This window comes from Pelodiscus sinensis, chromosome 5, assembly GCF_049634645.1.
Source record: "Pelodiscus sinensis isolate JC-2024 chromosome 5, ASM4963464v1, whole genome shotgun sequence".
Classification (NCBI taxonomy): domain Eukaryota; kingdom Metazoa; phylum Chordata; order Testudines; family Trionychidae; genus Pelodiscus; species Pelodiscus sinensis.
In genome coordinates, this window is record NC_134715.1 from 76,411,522 (window position 1) to 76,439,119 (window position 27,598).

A 27,598-nucleotide genomic window follows, 5' to 3' on the forward strand; every position below is an offset into this window, starting at 1 on the left:
CAACTAGCCCAATACCCTGTCTTCCAAACCAAGACAATGCCAGGTGCCCCAGAGGGAATGAACAGAACAGGTCATCATCAAGTGATCCCTTCCCTGTTGTGCATTCCCAACTTTTGGGATCATAACTTAGTGTCATCATTGGATTCACCTGTTAATGTTAGGGGGCATATGCAGGCAACAAGGAAGGCTCAAGGAAGGCTCATTCTTCCTGGGAGGAGGATGGGGGGGGGGGGGGGAAGAAGAGCAAGCTGGAGGGCCCACAACTAAGCAGTGACAAATGGGGGCCCTGGCCTAGTAGATGCAACAGAGAGTAGTATTTGGAGCCCCTGCTGGAGCAGAAGCCACCCTCTGACTCTAGGAACACTGCAGAGGAGCAGGAGGGCAGTCCATTGACACCATCTGATAGTTCAGGACATATCACCAAACAAATCAGAGCTTTGGGCATGTTAGCTACTTCCATCCTACAGCAGGGGCTAAGCCAGCCATTAGCACAAAATATACAGACTCATAGATTCTAAAGGTAGAAAGAACCACTGTGATCATGTAGTCCAGTGGCAAGCAACCTGTGCGCCGCATGCAACCCATTGGGGTTCCACCTGTGGCCTACACCACCTCCCCCCGCCAACTTCCCCCATACCTCTCACGCACTGGGGTACTAGAGCTTCACACTTACTCCTCCCCATCCCTCCCAGGACTTTCCAGCACTGTGAATTGGCTAATTTGCAGCGTTCAAGCTCTGGGAGGGAGGGGGGAGAAGTAGGGATGGAGCACAAATGATCTGATTAATTGAATTCCAAAAGTTGAGGCAGGGGGAGTAGTAAATGCAGGTCTCCAGTGCATGAGAGGTGTGGGGGAAGGGAGCAGAGGCAGGTTCAAAGGCTGGAGGTAGAACCCAAAAGGGCAGCAGGCTGTAGGTTACCCATCACTGGATTTGAATCTTAAGGTCCACTGAGATGAAGGAGGGCCACTCAGTGGTCTTGGTTGCCCATCGCTGATCTAGACTGACCTCCTGTATTACACAAGCCAGTTTTCACAAAATAATCCCTAGAGCAGATATTTTAGAAAACAAATCCATTCTTAAGCTGTCAGTGATGGAGAATCCACCACAACCCTTGGTAAACTAATCCAATGTTAATTACACTCACTGTTAAAAGTTTACACCTCATTTTCAGTCTGCATTTGTCTAGCTTCAACTTCCAGTCATTGGATTGTGTTATATTTTTCTCAGCTAGATTGAAGAGCCTATTTGTTCCTCATACAGGTACTTATAGACTGTATGACCAGTGATCTCACTATCCTATACCTGCACCATCTACTATGCTTGCAGAGAGGGGCTGAAAGAGAATATTTTATTATTTCTGCTCCTTTTGCTGAATTTCTAAGTACCATGCCAATACTTAACCTGCTGGCAGGGCAGTATATCCATCCAGGCTGGGACTCTCAACATTGTTAATATCTATGCAATAGAACTTCTATCAGCAATGGTGAAACATTTCTGAAAAAAAATTTTGGGGGGGGGGGGGGAGTAGGCTGGGTCATGCAACCCAGTATAACCAAAAGTAGTGTTTGGCCCATTTACCTCTTAAGTTACACCACAACTGGGTTCATCTCAAAGGTTTATTCAGGGGTGGGGAACCCTTTTTAGGTCAAGGACCGCTGACACACAGAAAAATTAATTGGGGGCCTGTCACAGGGCGGCTTCTCTTTTCCCCCTTCCTGGGTCAACTGTCCACCCCGCGCGCTCTACCCTGGGCTGTAGTCTGGCCCAGACTCTAGGGCCTGACGGGCTGCTCAACCAGAACTGGTCATATAGAAATGCTCGCTGGCCCTTAAAACCGGGTCCGCTGGACCACTGGCCAGAGTCAATAAGCAAAGTCAATAGCTGGCCCTTTAAGGCAGGGTCTGCCAATCGGTGGCAACAAGTCACAAGTAGGGGCTACACCCCGGAAGGGGGACCCGGGCCAACGCTACTCCAACGGGTCCCAGCCCAGGGCCCTGTGAGTGGCAGGAGGACTCACCACTCCCTCGGCGGGGAATCCGTCTGAAACATGCCAAGGATTCCGGGTTGGGAGAGGCAGCTCTTGTCCCCTCACTGGACCACTTCCTACCTGTTCTGGCGAGATAGCATCCCACGTGCTCACCAAATCACTATTTTCCAGGGGGCTGCTTCTCCCTCGTAGACTACAGGGGAGACATCCCAACTGGTGCCCGAGTTCCTGCTGTCTTCCCTCGGATCGGCTGGCTGGTAGCTCCCTTCTGATTGGCTGGCTGGTACTGGTCAGGGGCTCCCCTCTGAGGGCCTTTCCCCCCCAGCAGTCAGCCCACACTGAGCCTCCCTCTGGGCTTTTATAACTGGGCTACAGTCTGAGCATGCTCAGCAGGGTTATGGGGGCAGGGCTTCTTCAGCCCAGGTGGGCCTGATTAGGCTCAGCCTTCACAGTGCAGGGCTGGTATACCCCATCACAGGGCCACACACAAGTGAGAAACAACCCCCTCCCCACCAAAAAAGCCTCTCACTCAATTGGCTCCTGACTGAGAAGCAGAAAGATACTCCCCACATTCCCTTGCACACCAGTACCTAGGGGGCCCAGGCTAGTAGATTTTGTATGCTCAGCCCCACAGAATACAGCGGGGGGTGAGGCTGCAGCACCAGTGCAGGCTCCCCAATGCTAATGGTGGAGCCCTGATCCTCAGGGGCTGGATCCAGACAAGTCAGGGCTGCATCTAGCTCCCAGGCCTTAGGTTCCCAACCTCTGGTTTACATCTTTAGCCAATCAAGTTCTGGACTACCTGTTTACATTAAGCCAGTTCTCATAGACACATAGACTTTAAGGTCAGAAGGGACCATTATGATCATCTAGTCTGACCCCCTGCACACTGCAGGCCACAGAATCTTACCCACCCCTCTTAGAATAATCCTCTCACCTATGTCTCAGATATTGAAGCCTTCAAATACTTTGAAGGCCCCAAGATGCAGAGAATTCTCCAGCTGTGATCTGTGCCCCATGCTACAGAGAAAGGCGAAAAACCTCAAGGGTCTCTGCCAATCTACCCTGGAGGAAAATTCCTTCCCGACCCCAAATATGGCGATCAGCTAAACCCTGAGCATGTGGGCAAGACTCACCAGCCAGACACCCAGAAAGTTCATTATAGTAACTCCTATCATCCTTCCATTGACCTATTACCCACTGATAATGAATGGTCAATTAGTTACCAAGATCATGTTCTCAAACCATCCCCTTATCATAGAATCATAGAACTGGAAGAGACCTCAGAAGGTCGTCAAGTCCAGCCCCCTGTTCTAGGCAGGGCCAATCCCATCTAAATCAACCCGGCCAGGGCTTTGTCAAGCCGGGACTTAAACACCTCTAGGGATGGAGACTCCACTACTTCCCTAGGTAACCCATTCCAGTGCTTCACTACCCTCCTAGTGAAATAGTTTTTCCTAATATCCAACCTGGACCTCTCCCACCATAACTTGAGACCATTGCTCCTTGTTCTGCCATCTGTCACTACTGAGAACAGCCTCTCTCCATCCCCTTCAGGAAGTTGAAGGCTGCTATCATATCCCTCCTCACTCTTCGCTTCTCCAGACTAAACAGACCCAACTCCCTCAGCCTCTCCTCATAGGTCATATGCTCCAGCCCCCTAATCATTTTGGTTGCCCTCCGCTGGACCTTCTCCAATGCGTCCACATCCTTTTTGTAGTGGGGGGCCCAGAACTGGACACAATACTCCAGATGTGGCCTCATCAGTGCCAAATAAAGGGGAATAATGACATCTCTGGATCTGCTGGCAATGCTCCTCTTAATGCAACCTAATATGCCATTAGCCTTCTTGGCTACAAGGGCACACTGTTGACTCATATCCAGCTTCTCATCCACTGTAACCCCCAGGTCCTTTTCTGCAGAACTACTACTTAACTGGTTGGTCCCCAGCTTGTAACTATGCTTGCGATTCTTCCGTCCCAAGTGCAGGACTCTAAACTTGTCCTTGTTGAACCTCATCAGATTTCTTGTGGCCCAATCCTCCAATTTGTCTAAGTCACTCTGGACCCTATCTCTGCCCTCAAGCATATCTACCTCTCCCCCTAGCTTAATGTCATCTGCAAACTTGCTGAGGGTACAATCCATCCCCCTCATCCAGGTCATTAATAAAGATATTGAACAAAACCGGTCCTAGAACCTAGTTCATTATCAATCTGATATCATTGATTAATCTGTTCAAGGTTACCTTCACCATCTCAATTAGATACATTTTATGACAAAATGTTTCAGAGGGAGACACCTACATAAAGATCCGCAAAATGTTTAGGCACTTAACTCCCTTGTAGTCAACAGAAGTTCAGCACCTAAATACCTCCGAAATTTGGAGCCCAATTCCTACTGAATTTAATTTGATTTATGTAGTATACATTAGTATAAAGAAAGTAGAGTTTTTATATCTCAAATTACAGTGCACTACAGGGTAAATTACAATACCACAGACAGCTGACTTTCCTCTCACACATTCTGACTTCACCAGAAGTGTAACAGCCTTGAGTTCAGTGGAATTAAGTCAGATTTCTATGGAATTACATTATTTACCAGCTCTAACATACCAAGTCAATCTAATTGTAGGAGGACTAAACCCTGGTACAGTGATCACTTTTAAATTTGAAGTTCTACACCTAAATAGTTAAACAACAGTATTCATGTTATTGATTGAAGTTACAGAAAAAACTGCAGAATCCCAGCATGGATTATAGGCTACTTTAAAAACCATTAAAACTATTAGTAGTGCTCCTTCACTTAAAATGCTGGAAGAGCATTTTATGGCCCAGCTTCATTATGCATTTGTACAGTGCCTAGCACAACAGGGCTCTAGTACAGGCAGTCCCCGACTTACGTGGATCCGACTTACGTCGGATCCCTAGATACGAACGGGGTGAGGCAACTCCCGCACATGCGCAGCAGCATTCCCGGGGCTCGCTCACCTGGGTCCTAGGATCCTCCTCGGGCCGGCTCCGACTAGGGTCCCGCAGAGCTGCCGGGCAGAGGAAAAGTGCCTCCCCACGCCCGCTGCCCCCTCCCCTGAGCAACAGGCTGCCAAACAGACAAAAGCAGCCTCTCTGCCCCTCCTCCCCTCTATACATGCCTACATGCCGGGCTCCCGGAGCGCAGCAGCGTCCCCGGGGCTCGCTCACCTGGGTCCTAGAATCCACCTCCTCCTCCTCTTCGGCCGGCTCCAACTGGCCTCTGCCTGCAGCAGCTGGCCACAGGGACAGGGATCCCGCAGAGCTGCCGGGCAGAGGAAAAGTGCCTCCCCACGCCCGTGCTTCCCCCCCCCGCGGCCTCGCATCCTGCACGCCTCCCCCCTCCCTCCCCCCCTGCCAGCAACAGGCTGCCCCCTCCCCTGAGCAACAGGCTGCAGAACAGCAGACAAAAGCAGCCTCTCCGCCCCTCCTCCCCCTATACATGCTGGGCTCCATGGGCAAACAAAGACTCCACCAAAACAAACAAAGTGCTGGCCTCATTGTGTTAGCAAAAAAAGGACCCTCCTCCTAGAACCCTGGGTGGTGTGTGGAAATAAAGCTATTAGCTCAAAGCATGGTGCAGAGCTGTTTGGTATTTGATGAGTTACTCCTTTAGTCCTGAGTTTGTCACAGGGACAGAAATAGATGTGAAATCTTCTGAACAGGGGAACAGACAGCAAAACAAACATTAGAGGGGAGTTAACCTTTCCCTATGCTATCCAAAACTAAAAAAAATGTTTGGCTAGAGTTTCCACTACAATATGTACCAGTTCCGACTTACATACAAATTCAACTTAAGAACAAACCTACAGTCCCTATCTTGTACGTAACCCGGGGACTGCCTGTACTTGACTGAAATGCAATATTGCAATCCAGGCTGGATGGGCCTCACTAGTCCGACACCCTCAGGACTCGATTGGTCCCAGGCGAGGGCATTTGCCAGCCCAGGGAAGGTCCATGCAGCCACCAGGTTAGGGCTCCAGCCTGATCCTGCTGGATCAGAAACTCAGCCCCCAGAGACTCTCTAGAAGCTGCCGGCCCTGCTGTTGCCAGGGCAGAGTGCCACAGCCAGAGCTGCGCAACTGGGGCAGAGCTCCACAGCAGCCTGGCTCCGCAACTGGGGCTAGAGTTCCACAGCCCAGGCCAGAGCTGCCTGGCTGCTGCTGGGGGTGGGGGAGCTCCCTGGCCACTGGAGCCAGAACAGGGCTGGAGCTCCACAGCTGCTGCCAGACTAGAGTTCCCCAGCCACTGGGGCCAGGTAGCTCCCTGCCATGCTTCCCCCTCCCCCCACCCCACACACACACTCACTGGGCTCCTGGCTGAGTCACTAGTGCCCCATATGGTGCTCCTGCCCCACCATCAGACCTCCCTGTTCCTGGGCTGTGTGATTCAAGAACATCCATGGTCCATGCCAGACCATGGATGTTGCCAGACCAGGGCATTCCAATGAAAGAAGGTACAACCCATACTACACTGCATTATTATTTGTGTAGCCCACAGACCCAAGACAGTGTAAGGTGGTATGAACTTTGTTATTAGTCATTGCCTTTCTGTGGAAAATGGATTGTGTAAAGCAGTGATCTCCAACCTTTACACACCCAAGATCACTTTTTAAATGTCAGGGCAAGCCAAGATCTACCCCACCCCTTCCCCAAGACCAGGGAGGCCCTAAACTAGCTGCCAGCAACTGGCGCCCTCAGCGAACCATGCAATCGGCACTCTTCCCCCCCCCCCCCAACCCTAAGGGCAGATATAGACTGAGGTCTTTGGTTCTGTGGCTTGGGATGGGGGGCTGGGGATGGAGTTCTGTGGCTGGGGACAGGGGAGTGGGGACAGGGAGTCCCCTGCATGCCGCCTCCCCCGTGGGGCCAACCCCCCCTCCCACAGCCAGAGAACGCCCACACGTGCCTACCCCGGGGCCGACCTCTCTCCTCCCGTGGCGCGGGAAACCCCTGTGTGCTGCCTCCCCCGGGACCGATCGCCCTCCCGTGGCACAGGGAACCCCATTTGGTGCCCCATTTACCTTGGCACCCTAGGTGACTGCCTAGTTCACCTATATGGGCAGGCCACCCCTGCCTGCCTTACTTCCTGTGGCGTTGAGGGGTGGGGGTGGTCCCAAGTCTCTGTGTCAGATCCAGAGCTGGATCTGGTGCGGAGCCTCAGGACTTCCCTGCCACACCGCAGGAAACCGGAGCTAGCTCTATTTTTGCAGGCAAGACGTTGCGATGCCAGTGTGGGCTCCTCATTGGGGCTGGGGAGAACAAGAGGGGGCTGGGAACACTGCCTTGAGATTGACTGGCCATGCCCCTGATCACGATCTACTGGTTGGTGACCACGGGTGTAAGGAGTCCGCATTGCCTTACTGGGCATTTACCTCAGCCTTTATAAGTCACCTCTTAGAAGATGAGAAATGACAGGCATAGATCTTATATGCAAAATTGTTGCTAGAGCCCCTGTAGTTTGAGCCTGTGACAAAGCTCACCTGCATGATTTCCCCTTGTGGGTAGATATGCCACTACTTACCCTATAACAGGGTCTCCAAAAGTTACCACCTCTGGAAAGGTGGAACTGAGTTGTACTTTAGCTCTCTGGCTAAGGTACACTTGAGTCCTACCCTTTCCAAAGTATCAAAGCCCATTAGGCTCTTAATACATTTAAAATGCTAAAGTGCAGCGAGGGGATGCAGTGGCAGCTGGGAAACAGTCTCCCTCCACTGTGTTTTTGGGGAAGCAGCTGAGGGGAAACCAGCTTTTAAGCCATCTCCCCCCAGCACCAGCTCCTGCTTCTGCCCACTTGCTGCCTCTGATAAAGTTGACCATTCACTTAGGGTATGTCTACGCTACCCCCCTAGTTCGAACTAGCGGGGGTAATGTAGTCATCCCCAGTTGCAAATGAAGCCCGGGATTTGAATTTCCCGGGCTTCATTTGCATGAAGCCGGCCGGCGCCATTTTTAAATGCTGGCTAGTTCGAACCCCGTGCCGTGCGGCTACACGCGGCACGGAGTAGCTAGTTCGGATTAGGCTTCCTAATCCGAACTAGCTGTACTCCTCGAGGAGTTCCACGTGGCATGGGGTTCGAACTAGCCGCGCGGCACGGGGTTCAAACTAGCCGGCATTTAAAAATGGCGCCGGCCGGCTTCATGCAAATGAAGCCCGGGAAATTCAAATCCCGGGCTTCATTTGCAACTGCAGATGACTACATTACCTCCACTAGTTCGAACTAGCAGGGTAGTGTAGACATACCCTTACAACCCTAATTCAAAATCACATAAAGGTTTGAGAGAGAATTTTTATTACTTCCCATCAAAAGCTTCTTTTCAATAGCTAGCCATTACGATGGAAGTATATCAAACTTAGGGAATGCAGTCAGTTCTGAACATTAAGAGGTGACCTTCCGTGAACTGATCTGTCTATTGCATTTCTTAGTCACTCTGTCAAGAAGTCCTGTCTCTGCAACCCTGAGAGGTCCCTAAAGGGAGTGCATGAACCTCAAGTACAAAATTAGTATCAACTCTGTATATATGGTGCATTATTTTGAGGAATATGTCAATACTGTCAACAAAGATAAACACCAGAGCTTTTGTACTGCACACAACTAATGGATAATGCTGAATACCATAATACAGCTAGGGTTGCCAGGTGTCCAGTTTTGAACCGGACAGTCCATTATTTGAGTTTTCTGTTCGGGAAACAAATTGAGAAAATATAAATGTCCAATACAGTAATTCCTCATTTAACACAGTAGATATGTTTCAGAAAATGATCGTGCTAAGTGAAAGTGTGTTATGTGGGGTCAATTTTCCCATTGGAAATAATGGAAAAGGTGGGGGTTGCGTTTGCACTTGTTAGCAGCTGGGACCGGGACATAAGGTTGGAGGAGAAAAGGGACTAGGTGATAGCAGGGAGAGGAGGTGTTTGGCTCTGGGGAAGGAAAGGAGGGGACAGGGGAAGGGGCTTGCAGCCAGCAGCTGGGTTTCCCCAGCTGGCCAGTTGCCAGCAGCTGTGTGGGGCTTCCCCTGCCTCCTTGTAAAGCTGCAGAGGTTCACCGCTCGCCACGCCATTCCCTGGAGACCCCCTGTGGCCAGATGCCTTGCTCCCTCTCCTCTGCCCTCCGCTTGCAGCCAGTGGCTGGGTTTCCTCAGGTGGCCAGTTGCTGGCAGCTGCGTGGGGCTTCCCCTGCCTCCCTGCAAAAGCAGCAGAGGTTTGCCACTCGCCACACTGTTCCCCGGTGATCCCTCCTTGCTGGACGCAAGGAGGCAGGGGAAGCCCCGCACAGCTGCCAGCGACCATCCAGCCAGTCGGGGAAATCGTGTTATTGCGAGGACAGTCGTGTTGTTAGAAAAATGTTCCCTTAAAAAAAAAAATCATGCTATCGCGAAAACATGTTAAGCAGGCACATGTTAAGCGAGGAATTACAGTATTTTCTAAATAAGATGTAATGTAGATTGTGATGTAATGTCAACTGTCCGGTATTTTTGTTGAAACCATCTGGCAACTCTAAATATAGGTTCTTCTTTTTGAAATGCCGTTGCCGCCCACCCCTAAGACCAGCTCTGCTTACTACAGGCATGTCCAAAGTCCGGCCCGCGGGCCAATTGCGGCCCGTGTTACGGTTTAATACGGCACCACAGGTAATTTGGCAATATCTATCTTTTATGGCCCCCAACGAATCCATATGTATTGAGATGAATACATTGTAAAATCTCAGTTAATGTCAGTTGGTCTAAATCAGTTATAAACATATTTGGACACAACATGTATACTTGGTGTTATGTTCCTGTTCATATTTTTTGAACTTAAAAGTTGACAGACAACCTTTATTACCAATAATATGTAATGTACTTTACAATGTTCCTGACATATATTTCAGCTTCCTGGATTTTTTTTTCATCTGGCCTTCAGATATGAAAGGCAGAGTGATTTAACACCTGTTTAGATTTGTCATCCATGTGACGAAATAAAAGTATGCCGTTTGCAATAAACTTTGCATAAAATAGTTAATTTGCATTTAATTTTAATGGTTCAAAGAATGTCAGGCAAAATGGTCGGCCCTCACGCATATTCACTTCATCAAATCTGGCCCTCTTTGAAAAAAGTTTGGACACCCCTGGCTTACTAGAACTGAAGATCATATTAGGAAAGCACCATTGTATGGCCTATGTCTTTGACATACTGACTGGTATGATCACCAGTCAAGTAGCCCACATATAATAAAAGCCTTTTAATGTTTTGGTTTGATTGAGAATGAAAGTATTTATGTGGAAAATAATATTTTGTTTCAGCGAGACTTTGTGTGAGTATCCAGCCAGTTTTATAGTATCAGTGATGGCGGAAAAAAGGACACTTCTGGAAAGATTACCAGTATTGAGAAGATAATCAGAGTTTAGCAAGGAAAGATTGCAATCACAGGCAATGCTCACTGTGTGCTCAAGTGGAGAGGGCAGTGTAGGTGAATAGTTTTCCTTTGTATGCCTTTTGAGTTAGCGTGCACCTACTGAATATTTCACCAAATCTACAGATTAAATGGGACTGTTCTCAACATCCCTTTTTAAACCATCCACTTCAGTTGTAACATCCCAAGCATCCATAGAGTAATCGTGCAGTACACAGGCTCCAGTTAGCAACATTTGTGGTTAAATAATCAGTGAGATGGAAGAAGTGTGAAATGACTGAGAGGGGACTCTGATTCAGAATCTGTGCCAGTAGAAAATTACCAGTCATTCATTTACCTTGACCTTTATATTTTGCATCTTAAAAAGAAATCCAGTTTTATCATCATAAAAATATTTGGCTTGATTCACTACTTCGATATTCAGATTTCACTAGATTTCCCCCTGCATAAAACAAGAATTACGCAATGATTTGGCAGGCTCAGTTCTTATGTTTACAGAGGGCCTCTGAACCCAAAGAATCTCAAATTGCTTTACAAAATGATATATAAGCTATAGATATTAAACTGGTAACTTCATCCAATTCTAAAATGCAGCTACTTCTGGAGTGGAATGTGACAGAACATAAAACAGCAAGTGAAAAATAATACCACACCCATCTGAAAATGTAGATGTACTTTTTATAGGACAATTGTAATTATTCCAAATGGATTTGGCCAGGACATGAGGATTAATATTCCTCCTCATACACTAAAAGTATTGTGGGCTATTTGATTACCACACAGATCAGGAGTAGGGATCTGAATAGTTAACTGGTTAATGCTTACTGGGTGATGCTTACTTGTTACGGTTAACTGGTGGGCTAGAGCAGCCCCTCACCTGCTGTGGGCAGGTGCTACTCCAGCCCTGTGGGGCCTGCTGCAGTGGGGAGGGGATCTCCAGCCTATCTGGAGCAGTCCCTGGCTGCAGCAGGGGAGTGGGGTGGGGGATGACTGCTCCAGCTCCCCCTTCTTCTGCAGTTTAATCCGTTAGCCAGTTTAACATACTGGTTAACTGATTAGGGATGTACAATCCCGGTTAATTAGAAACACAGTTTCTAGAAATTCATCCAAACATCATCTTCCCCCTCCATAATACCAAGCTTGGGCATTTGGTCATTATGAACTCCAGGGGAAGATTATCATAAAACAGATCATCAACAGCACTTTCTGTAGTGCTGTGGTATTTCCTGGGATGTCTCTGTTAAATTCTCTAACCATGGCTGACCTTGTTAGCATATAAGATGTGACACTCTCACAGATGAACCTAGTATGGTCTTAAGAACTGAAGCCCTAAAGGCTACATCTACACTGCAGGCTTCTTGCACAAGAACCGTTTTGCGGAAGAGTTCTTGTGCAAAAGGTCTTCCACAAGAGCGCATCCACACTGCCATGTGCTTTTGCACAAGAGATGTCCTTTTGTGCAAGAGCGTCCATGGCAGTGTGGATGCTCTCTTGCGCAAGAAAGCTCTGATGGCCATTTTAGCCATAGGGGTTTCTTGTGCAAGAAATGTCTGTTTTGACATTAGACAGGATCACAAAGAAAAAACAGTTGCTTGTCATTTCAACCAGAAAGGACACAGTCTCAATGACCTGCTAACCTGCATCCTACTTCAGAAGACATTCAAATCTGCACTTGAAAGGGAATCCTCTGAACTGGCATTCATGCTAAAATTCGACACTCTCCGCACAGGACTTAACAAAGACCCCAGCTATCTTACACATTACAAAGATAGCTTCCCCAATTATCACCTCTAATTCTATTAACTCACAGACATTTCCCCTTCCCCACCTCTAATATCATTAACTCACTGGCATTCACCTTCCTTGCTCCCCCCCCCCCCCGCCCACATCCTCCTTCTGTTCTGTAATGTGATTTGTCCTTTTCATGTGTGTTCATTTTTTTTAAATTGTATCCTTTGGTATATATGGTTGTGACTATTTTCTTCCATTATTTGATCTGAGGAAGTGGGTCTGGCCCACGAAAGCTCATCATCTAATAAACCATCTTGTTAGTCTTTAAAGTGCTACATAGTCCTGTATTTTGTTTCAGCTACACCAGACTAACACGGCTACATCTCTATCTCTATTGATACAGTTAGTCAATAAGCTCCACCGTGCAGAACCACAGCTGGGGTAGCTCCAGGAGCTGACTTGAGCTGGGACTGAACAGTCCTGGCTCGTGCCAGCTCCAGAGCCACCCGTGCTGCAGCTCTGCATTTGAAATGTAGTAAAAGCTGCTAGGCTCTTACTACATTTAAAATGCAGAGGCACAGAGATCAGCACGAGCCAGGACTGCTCGGTCTCGGCTTGTGCTGAGTCCAGCAGTCCCTGTTCACAGAGGACAGCCCTGGCCACTGCGAACAGAGACTGCTCTGGCATCAGCCCCTGTTCACAACAGCCAGGGCTGGGCATGGACAGGGGCTGGTGCCTGAGCAGCCTCTGCACACAGATAGCCCCAGCCGCCACAAACTGGGGTTGCTTAGTGGCAACTATCCCTGTCCACAGGAGGACCCAGCTCCCCATTGAGACCCCCATGGGCAGGAGCTGCTTCGCAGCACCTCTGATAGAAGCAGCAGGGGGTGCGGGCAGAAGGCACCCTGGAGACGGTGCTGGGGGAACCAGCTTTGAAGCTGACTCGCCCCATGTTCTCTGTGGCACTTCTGCTTTTGAAATACATAAGGGCCCCACAGAGTTGCGTAAGTTGTGTGGCTTACGCTGAAATAGCTTATTTTGGCTTTTGGTGCTGTCTACACAGCAGGAAGTCCGAGAAAGATCACTTTGCCTCCAACTTCCCTTACTCTTCGCACAATGAGAGTTATAGGCGTCAAGATTAAGAAATCCTCCAGCTTGACATTGTAGACGTGGACTATGTTCATAATTCTGCTGTGAAGACACAGCCAGGGCCAGCTTTAGGCCGATTCGCCCAATTCCCCCGAATGGGGCCCCGCGCCTAAAGGGGCCCCATGCCCTGAACCCAGAAGTGTGCTGGGCACCACGGGCGGCAAGTGAATAATCAGCTGGGGGCCCTGCTCCAGCAATATTTGGAGCTGGGTCTCTCCCCCGGCTCTGTCTGGAGTAGTCCTCAGCCCCCATCTGCCGGCCCCCCAGCGTGTTCCCTCGTCCCATCCCTGCTGTGCGCAGCTCTCAGTGTGGCTTCCCCTCACCGGCACGCGCTGCTGCTGCTGCTGCCATGCGCGGCATTTGCAGGTGAGCAGGGAGGATGCCCGGGCGTGACGTGATGTCACGGCCCGGGACATTAAAACTCCTCAGTGCCGCATGGCCTAGCTCCGGGTTCAGAGTCTGGAGCCCGAGCGCAGACTCCGACCCCGCAAAGTGGAAGGCAGAAGGTAAGAGAGGGGGTGGGAGAGGAAGGGGCTTGTGCAGCAGGGGAGGGGGAAGAAAGAGGAAGGCACCAAGAGACAGGGTGGAGGAGACACAAATGCCAGGGGGCCAAGTGCAGACAATGAGGAAAAGGACAGGAGGTGTCAGTGGGAGGGGGGACAGGGTGATGCTTGGAGAGAAGAGGAGAGGAGAAGGGCATTGGGGGCTAGAGGGGGAGGTGCTAGGACAAGGCTTGAAAGAAGGGGTGGGCATGAGAAAGGTGGGGATGGAGTAAGTCATATGTGAAGGCACAGAGGGGCAGGAGGCGAATGGGGCAGAGAGTGGTGAAGGGGTGGGCATCAGGGAAAAAGAAGGCAAAGGCGGCAGTAAGGGAAGGGGGAGGCACCAGGAGGGTGCAGAGCTAAGGTGCAGGTGCAGGTGCCAGGGCATTCTGGGGTGAAGCAGAAGGGCAGACACCTGCAGGGGAGGGACCAGCACCAAAGGAGAGAGGCAGGGCAGGTGTGTAGAGGGAGGTGTTACAAGAGGGGATGAGGAGGGGTAGCTCACATGATCAGAGCAGGACTACTGGAGGAGTGGGCACAGGAGGGAGAGAAGGGCTGGTGGAGGGGGGCAGGTCGCAGGAGGGCTGAGGGCAGTGAGAAGGGCAGTCAGGACAGCAGAGAAGGGTGAGGAGTTGGGGGGCAGCAGGCACCAGGGGAGCTGATGGAGCAATGGGAGGAGACATGGCAGCAGAGAGAAAAGGTAAAGGTTTATAAAATATTTATTTATAACTTGGGTGCCACAGTGGCACGTCCAAACAAGCCACATGAACTCAGTACAGGTGCACAACACAAAATCCATTCTGCTCAAGGGAGGAAACTCTTAGGTTATGTCTACACTGGCGGCTTCTTGTGCAAGAACATCTTGCGCAAGAACATCTTGCGCAAAGGTTCTTGTAAGACTTCTTGCACAAGAACACATCCACACTGCCATATGTGAGCTGTGCTTTTGCGCAAGAGCATCCATGGCAGTGTGGATGCTCTCTTGAGCAAGAAAACTCCAATGGCCATTTTAGCCATAGGAGTTTCTTGCGCAAGAAATCCCTGCCGAGCATCCACACTGCCCTCTTGCACAAAAGAGCTTACACCTGTTAAAAAAGTGCGTAGCTCTTGCGCAAGACACCCTCTCTTACCATGCCATACTGCAAATTTCCTTGCACAAGAGCAGGCAGGCAGTGTGGCTGCTCTGTGGTGCCCTGGTGTATACAGCTGTACTTGCACAAGAAGCCATGAGTGTAGACATAGCTTTAGAGGGAACACTTCCCCCAGCCTCTCTTCCCGAGTTAATGTCACACACATTGGGTTAATGCAATTGCAGGATAGTTGCATAAGGAGGATTTGGTGGGGGTCAAACTAATCCCTGTTTGTAGGAGGATGGTGGGAAAAGTCCTTGGAGAGGGGTGACATGACCCCTTTTACTTCTGGTCATGTGTCCATCTTGCCGGGAGCGTGTTACCTCCAGAGGCCTGGTTAACCTGGGTAAGTGCAGGGTTTTCCTGTGCTGCAGGAGGGGGTGTGTGTTGGGTGGGGAATTTTTTGTGCTTTTTTTTTTCTCAATCAAAACAAAATTCCCCCCCCCCCCCCCCCCGTTGAAACTTTTGTGTGCTTTGTTTGGGCCCCACACTTCCTAAATCCGGCCCTGGACATAGCCTAGAATACTACTCATTGTTTTTAAAGTGACACTAACAGGGCTACCCCTCTGAGACATCAACAATGGCGAGACTAGATGAGGCTATAAGAGAGGGGAGGGCCTTCCAGAGGAACAATGTCTGCCATTTTCACCTAACTCTGACTTCAGCAGTTTAGAAATCAGGCAGCATGCATGGCCATAAAAGAGCTTGCTGCCCAGTTCTATTTAAAATCACTAAGGTGCTGATGACCCCAAGTAGCAGCCTTGATTAATGTTTTCCACCCAGCCCATCTCAGCAGAATGTTGCCCCATTTTTGATAAAAGTTCAAGTCTCCTTTTGAAAACATACCTCGGTTCAAACGGAGGGTAAATGCCCCAGGCTTTCTTTAAATGGCCTATTAAGGCGTGTAACGTTGTACCCCGTTGGTCCCAGGATATTGGAAAGACCAGGTGGGTGAGGGACTATATTTTACTGGACCAACTTCTGATTTCTTACCTGGTTTCCAGGTAACTTTCCTGAGTTTTCCTTCCAGCCCGGGGTGATTTCTTTTTCGAGGGGAGAGCAGTAAGTGGCTCCTCAGTTTCTCCAGGTCCCTCTGCGGAGCTGCTCAGCATATTCGGAGCTGCCCTCTACGCTGTGCGGACAGCGCTAGGGGGTGACCTCGGGGAGCTCTTAAGCTTTGCTTCCTTGTTCACGCTGGGGCGTCTCCATTTCAGCCGGGCGCCGTGGAAGAGGTGGCTGCCCCGCCCGACCTCTTGCGCGGCCAGATTGGAAATGGCGGGAAGGGGCTGCCACGTGTGACGCTGAGGGCGCTGGGGAAGTGCCGCGGTGCCTCGCGTGGGTTAGCGGTGAACGGGGCTGGCTACAGCGAGGGGCGAGTGCGGCTCGAAGCCCAGCCCGGGAGCCTGCCAGCCGCCTTCGCCATCTACTCTCTCCCGCCTGCCCCTGTCCGCCTGCGCGCAGGAGCCCGGCTTTGGCCCGGGCAGAGGCGGTGGTTGAGCGCGGGGCTCAGCAGCCGGAAGCCAAGCCCACGCCCTGGGAAGGTCAGGAAGAGCGAGCTTGGTCGTCGGGGGGCTGAGCGCCCCCAAGTTCCTCCGTGCTCCGGATCGGGCCCGCAGCATCTCTGCAAACTGGGGGCTCACTCTTATTTCCTCCTTCGAGTCCTTTCCCCTCTTGCTGGCAGTAACAGAGCAGCGGCACTAATGCGCCCTCAGCTTGAGCCCTGCTTCCCTGGTTCTGAGATACCGAGCCCAGGAACAGCTGGGGATGGTTGCCCCGCCTTGACTTTAGCCCACTTAGCTAGACCCCGGAATATAGGGTTCTGCTAGCACGAAAGTAAACGGTCGTTTGGCCACTGACTTCAGCATCGGGCCCTTTATGGTGGGTATATGTAAGGAGAGTTTGTATATTTGGAGAGAGAAGTATAATAAAGGACATAGGAAAAACCCTTCTTGATCTATTCCTCTGAGCTTGTGGCTTTAAATCTCGTACTGTTTGCATGTATAATGCAAGTTTTGATTAAGCAACATCCGCATTAAGTATCTAAAGGCGATAACAACAAAATAAAAAATGGTCTCAGATTGTAGGAGAGTAATTAAAAATGAGCTAGAACGACTCTCTAAAGGATACTAAAGGTATCCAGTTTTTCCTTGTCAGATAACCGAGCACAATTTTGCTTTAGGAAAATCAAAGTGTCGTTTTTGAAGAGTTTAAAATATAAATCCGTCTCTTCTCTGAAGGAATTGGAAATTGTAAAAGAGGTCAAGGAAATTTTCCAACCGGGTCTGTGATCGGAGATATTATATAATAAGGAAAAGCGAAATGCAAACATGTTTGAGTTAATACGCCATAACATTTTCAGCTCTTCAACTTCATCACCCCGACTACTAGCATACCCACTTTTTCAGCCCAACATTTTAATCCTTCCCAACCTTCTCTGTCAAATTGAACCTGGACAAAATCCTAGATTGATTTGGGCTAAAATGCAGAACTACAAATTTGCGACAGAAAAGAAGAAAACAAATCTAGTGGTGTAAAAAGTTGTCCTCCGGATGCCTGCAGCTGGTGGTTAACACCGACTGTAAGAGGATCAACTCCATCTCCGCTGGCGAAGGAAAGAAAAAAGGAAGAGGGAAAAAAAGCCCTCACATTTGCTATTCACAGTTTAGTTAATTTGGATGATAACGGTTAGTTTTTAATCCCATTGTATGAGACTGAATATACTGAAACCTACAAGCGTCCTGAAAGAATATCTACTGCAAACAGAACACCACACTGGAGTGTCTGAGTTTGAATCTAGTCTGGCATACAAACATTTGGAAAGGTGCTGTTACAGAATTACGTCTATGTTTTTTAACAGTTCTACACTTTTTGCATGTAAATCTGGGTTTGCTCGCTGGACTAAGTATATTTGACTATATTGCATGGGGGGCACCCATGCTCAGCTACAAGGACAAGAATCTATCCATGTTACTTATACGGAAAAATCAGGTTTTCCTCATTTAAACTATAAAGAAATAGGGAGAAAATAACTTAACACAGTAAATAAAGAGAAGTGGGTGTTTGGAAGAAATGTCCTGGAGCTGATAGGACTGGAACAAATGGTATTTTAATAATGTTTCTCTGAGGACTGCAACATTTCCCAGGTGGGCAGGACTAAACACTGGGGAAGTCAGGTCAACCCCTACCATACGTCTCCTCAGTGAAAGTGATGTTTTTATTTCCTTCTGTAGGGTACAGACAAAATCCACGTTAGAGTTGCTGTTTATTTAGTACATGTGTAAAGTAGGCTACGGGGGGCGGCGGGGGAAGAATCCTAATGCAAAAAGCAAGGGAGGTGGCAAGGAGCCGTGAAAGAGCCATGGAAACGCGCTCAGAGGCTGTGGAGATGGGGGGTTTCCCAGCCTCCTTTCAGCTGATTTCCTCGGGCTTCTGTTTGTGTGTTTTCGATATTTTCCTCTTAAACCCTTTAAAAAGAGAGAGATCAACTTCCCCAAACTCGCCCATCCTCCCTTTCTCCCCCCCAGGGACAAACACTGCCATCCCCCCGAAAAGGAGTCCGCTGCGCTCTCGAGGCGAGAAACGCGGCTGCCAGAACAGAGGACATAAAAAAAGTTAACAATGCTGTGAAAATATGTTTGCAGAAAATAGACAATTGTTGGATTAAACGTATTCAAGTATGAAATAATGCCTTTTTGTGTAAAAACTTCAGCAATGTGCGTGTACAAAAGTTCCCTGTGGCAGTTACTTGCTCCCTTTGTGAGCTGTGCGCTTTGGCGTCTCCACTTGGCGCATTTAACTCAGAGCCCTTTAAACGCGATTGTTTCTTTCTTTTTAATGACATTTACCGGATCAAAACATGCTGTTAATTCGATCAGAAAGCTTTACCCTCCCGAACAATGCCACAATAATTTCTCCTGAAGTTTGTTAAATTGACCAAAATTAGGCAAATGAATAGGGGGTCTGTAGGCGACCCCTCTTGCAGGTGACACCGAATAATGCACTCTCAGACCAGCTGCGATCTCCTCTTTATTTGCCCCTCTTTTCTTTGACCCGCATTATTAAAATTTAGGCCCAATGAAACTATTCATACTTTTCAATGGGACATTTTCCTATAGGATAATAGGCTACAAATTGAGCCTCTCCAAAGGGGGGAGTAGGGGGGTAAAACAACAACACACAGACACACACCACACAAAAAGGACCGTCGTGTGCCAAAGGCTCGCGGGAGCCTCCCTGGGCCTGCAGAGGGGAGGAGGAAAAAAGGGGGGATCGTGTGCCAGCCCCCAGTCCCACACCTGCCGGGGTGTCCCAGCACATAAAGCGGTGTAAACAAAAACCCTCGCTGCCATCTCTCATAAAGATGGACGTGTCACCAAGTCGTGTGAGAAAAGCCTGAGAACAAACGGAGCCACTCCGTCTCCAAGGGCTCTCCCTTGAACTGGGCGGAACAGCCTATTAAGGGCTTACTTAATTACTTTAATGACTCTGGACAGGCTTTAAAATGCAGTCAGCGCTTGGACAGGGGAGGAGGGGGGTGCCTGGGATTTGTAAACAGGCGATCGTGTGAGAGACCAGGCGCTTGGAACTAAAGAAGAGAGCTTGTGTTCACACGCTGCTAGCGCGCCACTGCGCTCTGCTTGCTGCTCCCCTTAGTTCTGTTGCCATGCAAATGTTATTCTGGGGGCGATCACGTGTCCTTTGAAGGTCCACGTGGAGTAACAAAGCTGATCTGCCCCCTGCTAGCCCCCTTGACTGAAAAAAAAACATTTTTTTTACTCCTTTAAGACTGATCTTTAATGCATACATTCCCCAAACTGCTCTCCCTAATCCCAGGGAATCAGGCAGGCCATGAATACACCGAGTCTCCCCCCAGAAATGATCGCTTTATAAGCAGCCGGTTGGAGGGTAGGGGGCTGCAGTCCACCTGAGACACTTGAGGAGACACAGAGGTTCCTCACTGCTAGACTTTCCCCAGAGTTGGGTCCTCAGGATGTCCTCTAAACTAAAGGAACGAAAAGTAAGTTGGAGCTAATCCTTGCGCACCGGGGCTGCCGGCTGCTTTCTCAGCCGCGACAGACCCAGAGGTTTATTTATAGGCTTCTCAAAAAGCGTGGGCTCCTGTTTGGCTTGGAAACCAGAGGTTAATACTCAGAGTGAGCCTCAGCAAAATCGCTGCTCTAGAGGGCAGGTCTGGACAGGTGTTTTACTATATGCAGTAAAGCAGGGCTGGCTGGAAGAGCGCTCGCTTCTGGGAACAAAATGAGACTGTTTAAAAATAATAATAATCTAGGGCAAATTATGTGCAAGTGGCTTAGTCAAGGGCAGATCAAATACCTGACGTTACAGGAACTTTTTAAAAAAGGTGAATATCTCTGGATACAATTAGAAACCAAAGGATATGGGGGATTTCTCTGTGCGTTTTGGGGTGATTTCTGCTCTTCTTTCAAACACCTTGTTTTATGTATTACACAGAGGACTCCAGTGTCTCACAAAGTGATTGAGAAAAGAAGAAGAGACCGGATCAATCGCTGCCTTAATGAATTGGGGAAGACTGTGCCAATGGCGTTGGCAAAGCAGGTATGCTCCAGTTGCTCGTTAGAGGGTTTACAAATGCATGGCCCCCTGACCAACGTGGAGGTGTCACCTAGTTGCATGTTTAAGGCTGCAAATTTGTAGCTGCAGTTATTTTCTTTGGTTTGAATGGCTCTCGTGGGCGAAGTGTGTCTGGGAAGGTACTCAGGCAGTCATCACAGGAGCGACTTGCCTTGCAATGTCCCTGGCGCTTCTGCCCTCACCGGAGTTAGTATCCAGGGGGTTGGTTAACGCTGCAAGAGTAGTCCGGGCTCTGGTTTGTCCCGGGGGTTTTAGGAGGGTTTTGTCTGTGTGTTTCAGAGTTCTGGGAAGTTAGAAAAAGCGGAGATCCTGGAAATGACTGTTCAGTACCTGCGAGCCTTGCATTCTGCAGATTTCCCTCGTGGCAGAGAAAAGGGTAGGTACAACCTTTTGCCGGCGCCTCGGTGCCTATAGCGATCTTTGCACGTTTGGCGCACGGCGAGTATGTGTGTAAGGGGTTCTTACTGCAAGCACGGGCTGGTTCTGCAACCACTCCGGGAGCATCCCATCCTTTCATGTAAACTGCATTAGCTACAACCAGAACTGATAAGGACTGGGCAGGCGGATAATTAAATAAACGGCGTACTGGTTTGCCCGGACTGTGTTAAAATTCAACAGGTACAAGTCTAGGTCTCAGAGTCTCGAGAAATGAGAGGGGCAAGCAGCGAGGTTAGGACCTGACCCGCTATCCTGTTCCATTTCTTTCCAGCAGAGCTTTTAGCTGAGTTCGCCAACTATTTTCACTATGGATACCATGAGTGTATGAAGAATCTAGTCCATTACCTGACCACAGTGGAACGGATGGAGACCAAAGACACCAAATATGCTCGGATCCTGGCTTTCCTGCAGTCCAAAGCTCGCTTTGTCACCGAACCCATCTTCACCTCTCTGGGGTCACTTCCAGAACCGGACTTCTCCTACCAGTTTCACCCGGCTCCGGAGTGCCCGGCTCACAGTCCCAATGAGTCTGTGTTTCAGCAGGGGTCCGGGGGGCCCTTTTCCTGGCATGGTCCTGCCAGAAGCCCCACCATCCCGTACCTTTCTAACGCAGCCATGCCCCTCCCCAACCCCGGGCAGCAACGTAACACTTTCCTGTCATCAGTACAGGGTCTGGACAGACACTATCTCAACCTGATCGGCCATTCCCACCCCAGCACCTTCAGCCTGCCCCATGGCCAGCACCCTTCCGTGCTATAGAGACTCGGCCTGGGGGCTGCATATTTATGGGGGGAGGAGAGTAAATTATCCACAGACGCGTATATTCACCCAGCAAGCGGTAGTGTACACATGTAAATACACGTGATTGGGAAGTCAAAGTTTGCTGCGGAGGGGGGTCGGGTAAATGATCAGTGGGAAGGGGGCTAAGGATTGTTCCAGCGGGGCGTGCTTTTGCGATGCGCTCTTTATCCCACCTGCTAGCTTTGTCCTTGCTCGCTTAGTTTTTCTGAGCCTGGCGCAAGCCACGTACAGAGCTTGGAATAAATGTGATCTGAACTCTTTGGTCTGGTTTCCCACGGGCACGTCTTTTCCAGAGGGAAACATAAACGCAATGGCAACGGCAGTGGTAAAGGGTCGGGGAGACGCGTGTCTCCAAGCGGTGGGTCTGGCGCCCATGGTGCGCCCTGGCTCTAGATGTGTTGCCTAACACGGGGTGCCTGGTGTCCCGGCGCGCCAGAAGAAAACACCCGGCAGTGCTTCCGTGCGCACGAGAACCTCCTCTCACCGCACACTTTAAAATACGGTAACACTCATGAGTCTCCCAGTAGTTCTCTGAGTCTGTGTTTGTAGCGACACGTGTTTATATATAACGCTAGGCCGGGTGTGTCTGAGCAGTACACGTGATCCCGATGGGCTCTGTACAGGAGAGTCTCGCAAATGTATGGCCCTGTGTGTAACTCCATGTTATTCTCACCTTGTTACAGTTACTGTTCGATAGCCCCGAGGCCGCACACTAAACCCGTTCAGTAGCTGTTACGGAAAATTCCTTAGGGGCAAAGAAGAGGCAGGAAGGAACCAGCCTCTCCGTTTCCTTCCAAGATGTCAGGGCTGCCTGACTCTGTGGGGAGCAGAAGAAAAGGGAAGCGTTTTTGGTTGACCCGTGAAGGAATATTTCACTAGGAAGGCACGGCACGATTTCCCTTCTGCCCTATTCGGGAGTTTCCTTCTGGTCATTTATCTCCCCGGGAGGAAAATAGCAGGAGGAGAAGTGGCCTAAGGAACAAAGTGAGATGAGGCTCTGTAGCAGTCAGATCACAGAGAGTAGGTTGGCAGGTGGGAAAATGCGCGCAGAGAAAAAAACAGGAGCTAGGCGTTTAGAACTGGCCGTAGACTTTGACTTGTACAGTGGCCAAAGGCAGATTTTTCTCATGATATTCTTCAATAAACCAGCTATTTCACCGCGTCTCGTCCTCTGGTCAACCCTGGCATATCAGTTGCTTTTAGATAATTCAGCTCTCAGTCTCACGGCAGAAACACTTACACTTCCTAATCGGTGATGGGTACTTGTTCCATGGAGCTCGATTTTCAATAAAATAGCTATAGAGGCATCAGAAAAAACGAGAAGCAGAAGGCGTGAAGAAGCAAACAAGTCTCTCAGTATAAGGAACAAATCTATGGGTTTAATGTGTCTAGAAAAGCAACATTTGTATTCAGGCAAACAATAGGCTAATATTCATTTCCCCAGCTATGCCTTCCTTTTGCGCTCTTAGGTCAGCAGTTGAAATTTTCCTACATCCAACCAACCTCATCTGTGCTATAAGAGAATTTTTCTTTCTTACATATGATTCCAGATGTGGTTAGTATTTTTGCTTGTAGTTTGCACTCCCCGATCAGTTGAGAAAGGGTAAATTAACTTATTCCATTGCACGTTGCAGCCTTGAAGGAGATCTGACCCGGATTGTTTACTGAGGTCATGGAATGGGCTGACCCACAATTTGTAAACCATCAGCTCCTTTATTCACAGACAGACAAAAAGATCTTCATTACAATGAGTAAAACGTGTAATGTGTACCTCCCATTTAAACTGTAAATACAGAAAAGGCTGGTGTTTCAGATCGACAAGAAAGAGGTCGTATTGCAGGGTAACGGGAGGAGGAAAAAAGCTATTTCACCAGGATACATTTAGGACCTTAAATCCAAGCGAGGAGAGCAGGAAAATACCTCTTGTTAAATAGACGTAGGGCAATATGGGATAAATCAAATGTATTCAGCAGCAGAAGAATGGCTGGTGCCTATTATGAAAACACATGTCTTACACTCATTTTCACCAGCGCTTGATGCAGAAAATGAAGCAAGTCTTTCACGATTTTTATTCTGTGAGCATTAAGCCATTCTGAATCCCCTTTTGCACTGAAGCATTAAAGATATAGTGTTACCCTGGACATATAAATTATTAATATATGCAGCATTTTGGTCACTGTTAACCAAATTAGACAAAAACTTTCCTTTGCTAAGTAGATTTTCTCTCTGGGATTAGCACCGGGCCACCACGGTCAAAACTTTGGTCATTTACATATAATTTTGCAAACTTGCACTGGTCCATGACAGTCTTTGTAACTTGAATGTTGCTATTCTCGATTTTTGTTTTGTTTTGTTCTCCTCGTTTTCATTTATCGGTGGAGGATAAATCCTGCTTTGGATTGCCAATGACTTTGGGATAAAAGTCTCCCCCGCTTCCCTCCTCCCTCGTGTCTATCGGTCTCTGAAACCTCTCCCCTATTCCCCAGTCTTGGCCAGCAGTCGGGGCTGGGCTGGTTTGACTTCCCAGAAGATGAATCATGGCAGCTCGCCCCTCGGAGGGCCGTGCCTCGAGCCAGCCTGCGGGCTAAACCTGTTTTGCCCTCGCCCACTATGCCGAGCTCCAGGGCCCCTGGTTCCCCGCGCGCTCCCTGGGAGTAAGTTGTCCGCTTTCCAAGCGAGCCCCCTCAGCCCCAAGCAGAGCTCCTGGCGGGCGGTGTGCGCTGGAGGTGACCCATTGTGGAGCCGCTGAAAGGGACAATCTCTTGTTTCTTGGGCTTCATCCTTGAGTGGGCAGGAATAAAAATAATCAGCGCCATGAAATCAAAGGAGCTCTCCATAGAAGTGGGGAACAAAGCGCCTTGCGGGGGAGCTGGGGCTCGGTCCGCGGGACTCGGCCGGTGGAGGAGCTGTCCCGGCCGCCTGGCCTCAGCGCCCTGCAGCCTCCTCACCACAGAGGTCACTGGTCCTTTCGCGCCAGAGCCCCGCGTTCCCGCCCCCAGAGGCTCCCTACGCGCCCCTGCCAGCCCGCGGGGAGGAGCCGCCGGGCCCGTGGCAGCTGCGAGCGGGGCTGGGGAGCCGCGGGAGAGGATGCGCCGGGCGGAATCCCTGGGGAGACTCTGGGCAAAGAGCGCGGGCGAGCACAGGGCGGGCGCACGGCAGGGCAGGCGGGGTGGCTGCCGCAAGCTGGTGCGAGCAACCGATTCCCTCTCCGGGCCGAGGTGACAGGAACCAGCTACGGGGGAGTCGGGCCAGCTCCGGCTCGAGTGTGCCGCCAGACCCGGGGCTTTGTGGGGAGCGGCTTCAGAGACCCGCGCGAAGATACGCTCCGTGTGCGCTGCGCATTTCCTAGGAGTTACAAGGCAGGGCTGTTAAATGCCTCCTGCTGCGTTAAACAAGCTGCACCAGACTGGCATACACACTCCATTGGCACAGGGAGAGAGGCCACAAGGAGACACACACTCCGGCAGCACACGCAGAGGCATCCCATAACCCACACACGGACACACGCCTGAGATACACAGGGGCAAGCAGACACACGCATTCCCATGACATACCGAGATGCCACCGAGACACATACCAACGTTACACACAATGATGTCCCAACAAACGCATCCAGATGCCACCCACCCATTTCCCAGAACACAAGGACATGCAGTCCCCCTGGCACACCTACAAACACAGTCCCAGACACATTCCTTCAGCCACAGTCACCCAGAGCGCCTTGCCATCTCTCCACTTAGGCTGCCTCTGGAAGACCAAGCAGCAGTAGGTCCTCTAATGACATGACTGATGTCTCTATTTAAGTTAGTAAATAGCCCTACCACTTTACAAACACACAATCCCCTAGGAACCAGGGAAGTGCTGTCTGCAGCATATGAGCAAACTGAGCCAATAAGAGATTGAATGACTTGCAGAAAGTCCTCAGAAAGTTTGTAAAAAAAAAACACCAAAAAACAAAATTGAACTCATATCTTCTGAGTCTCACTCCAATGCCATAGCCACAAGACACATTACCCTTCTTAAGAGCAAATGTTCTTGAAGGATCACCTATCAACTGACACCAATACAACAACACAGCACTATCTATTTTATACATTCAGAAGCAGGTACTATATTGTGATCTCCTGAGATGATGCTAGACATTGCAGAGAGAGTGAGAGCAAATTACTGACTCCACACACATGGAAACAGGCATAGTGCCCTTCCTTGTAACAGGAAATTATCACACAATTGATGGTAATTGCTGTTCTACACATCTCTCTCCCCCATGGTGTTTGGCAATGACATCATAGTTCACATATTTCTCTGCTGAGGTATGAATATATTTGGTCCCTTCTCCAGTAATTTTCATCTTTGGTTCTGGATATCTTCATGCTAAGTGGGGAGGCTTTGGACATTTCTGAGTACTGCTTTGAGGAACATGGGTGCATTTTCCTATAGAGTACATTGAAACACATGGGAGCTGGATTATATCTTTCACAAATGGCCAGCCCAAGTCAGCAGCTGGGACTCCCCAGCTGATCCTGGGTTCTGGGGAAATGCTGTGGGGAGACAGGGATCAGCTGGGCAGTCCCCAGCTGATCCTGGACTCCATGCAGCTGCCCCTTTGAAATACTAGAGGCGGTGTTTTGAAGGGGCAGTCACCGCATAGCTGATCCTGGGCTCTGCGTGGCAGTGGAATCCGGAGTCAGCTAGGGACTCCTCCGCTGACCCTTGGTTTTGGAAAAATGCTGTGCAGAGCCCCAGGATCAGCTGGGGAATCCCCAGCTGATCTATGGCTCCATGGCTGCCCCTTTGAAACACTCAGAGGCAATGTTTTAAAGGAGCAGCCACCACATAGTCGATCTCCGGATCAGCTGTGCAGTGGCTGCCTCTTTGAAATGCCACCTTGGGGTTCAACGTGGCAGCGCAGCTGTGTTGGGCTGCCACTCTGAAGTACCCCTTCACCCCATTTGCTGCCTCTATATTATAGAAGCAAATGCTTATCCGATAATCAACTAATCTTTAACATCTCTAATATGCACACCCCTTTTGGGGGACAAATCCAAAATGATACTGTCTTGTGCTGTATAGAAAGATCTGCCCAGTGCAAGCTCATAAAATTTTGCCCTCTCCCTCAATGTGAAGATAGGAATGCACATCTTCTAGCCATCTCCAGATATACCGTATTTTCTGGCGTATAAGGTGACTTTTTATACTAAAAAATATCCCCCAAAAATCGGGGGTCGTCTTATACGCCGGGTATAAACATACTGTAGCTTCAGCTACATACAGAACGTCCCTATTATTACCTTTTAGCCCACTGGATGTGCCCTAATACAGTACTGTAGCTTTGGCTACATACAGAATGTCCCTGTGCTGATACTATATGTACCGCGCTGAGCCAATCACGGCAAGCGGTGTCATCTATTAATGCATACAAAGCCTGCTCGGATTGGCTGAGTCAGAGAGGCGGGCTATTACAACCTTTGCCAATCCGAGCAGGCTTTGTATGCATTAATAGAATACACCGCTTGCCGGGATTGGCTCAGCGCGGTACATACAGTATCAGCACAGGGACGTTCTGTATTTAGCCGAAGCTACAGTACTGATGTTATTAAATGGTGTTGCCTTGGAAGGGGGGTGTGACAGGGCGCCTGCCCTGCACTGGGCCTTTAAGCCCAAGGCTCAGGCCCCGAGCCTGAGGGAAGCTGGAAGACCAGCTGAGATGGTGAGGCTAATGAGCCCAGCTGCCGGCTATAAAAGGAGAGGCACAGTTGCTGGAGGAGAGGGAGGGCTGACTGCAGAG

At 49.6% G+C, this 27,598-nt stretch overlaps 1 protein-coding gene and 1 long non-coding RNA gene across 3 annotated transcripts in view; one reads left to right on the forward strand and one right to left on the reverse strand.

Annotated features, from left to right (window-relative positions):
* Window positions 1–19,187, reverse strand: part of LOC112546682 (uncharacterized) — a 32,636-nt gene extending 13,449 nt beyond the window's left edge. Inside the window, exon 1 of the long non-coding RNA XR_003090397.2 lies at window positions 15,952–19,187. This is a non-coding gene — a long non-coding RNA (uncharacterized LOC112546682). The remainder of the gene's footprint in view (window positions 1–15,951) is intronic.
* Window positions 19,188–19,420: 233 nt separating this feature from the next.
* Window positions 19,421–22,788, forward strand: HELT (helt bHLH transcription factor). 2 transcript variants are annotated; one of them, XM_075930300.1, is made up of 3 exons: window positions 19,421–20,535; window positions 20,851–20,947; window positions 21,281–22,788. In XM_075930300.1, exons 1-3 carry the CDS (start codon window positions 20,218–20,220, stop codon window positions 21,766–21,768), a joined length of 903 nt encoding a protein of 300 aa, XP_075786415.1. In that variant the 5' UTR covers window positions 19,421–20,217; the 3' UTR covers window positions 21,769–22,788. The 2 variants fall into 2 exon arrangements, with proteins under 2 accessions (XP_075786415.1, XP_075786416.1); XM_075930301.1 differs by having other exon boundaries at window positions 19,422–20,535; window positions 21,284–22,788.
* The last annotated feature ends 4,810 nt before the right edge of the window (window positions 22,789–27,598 follow it).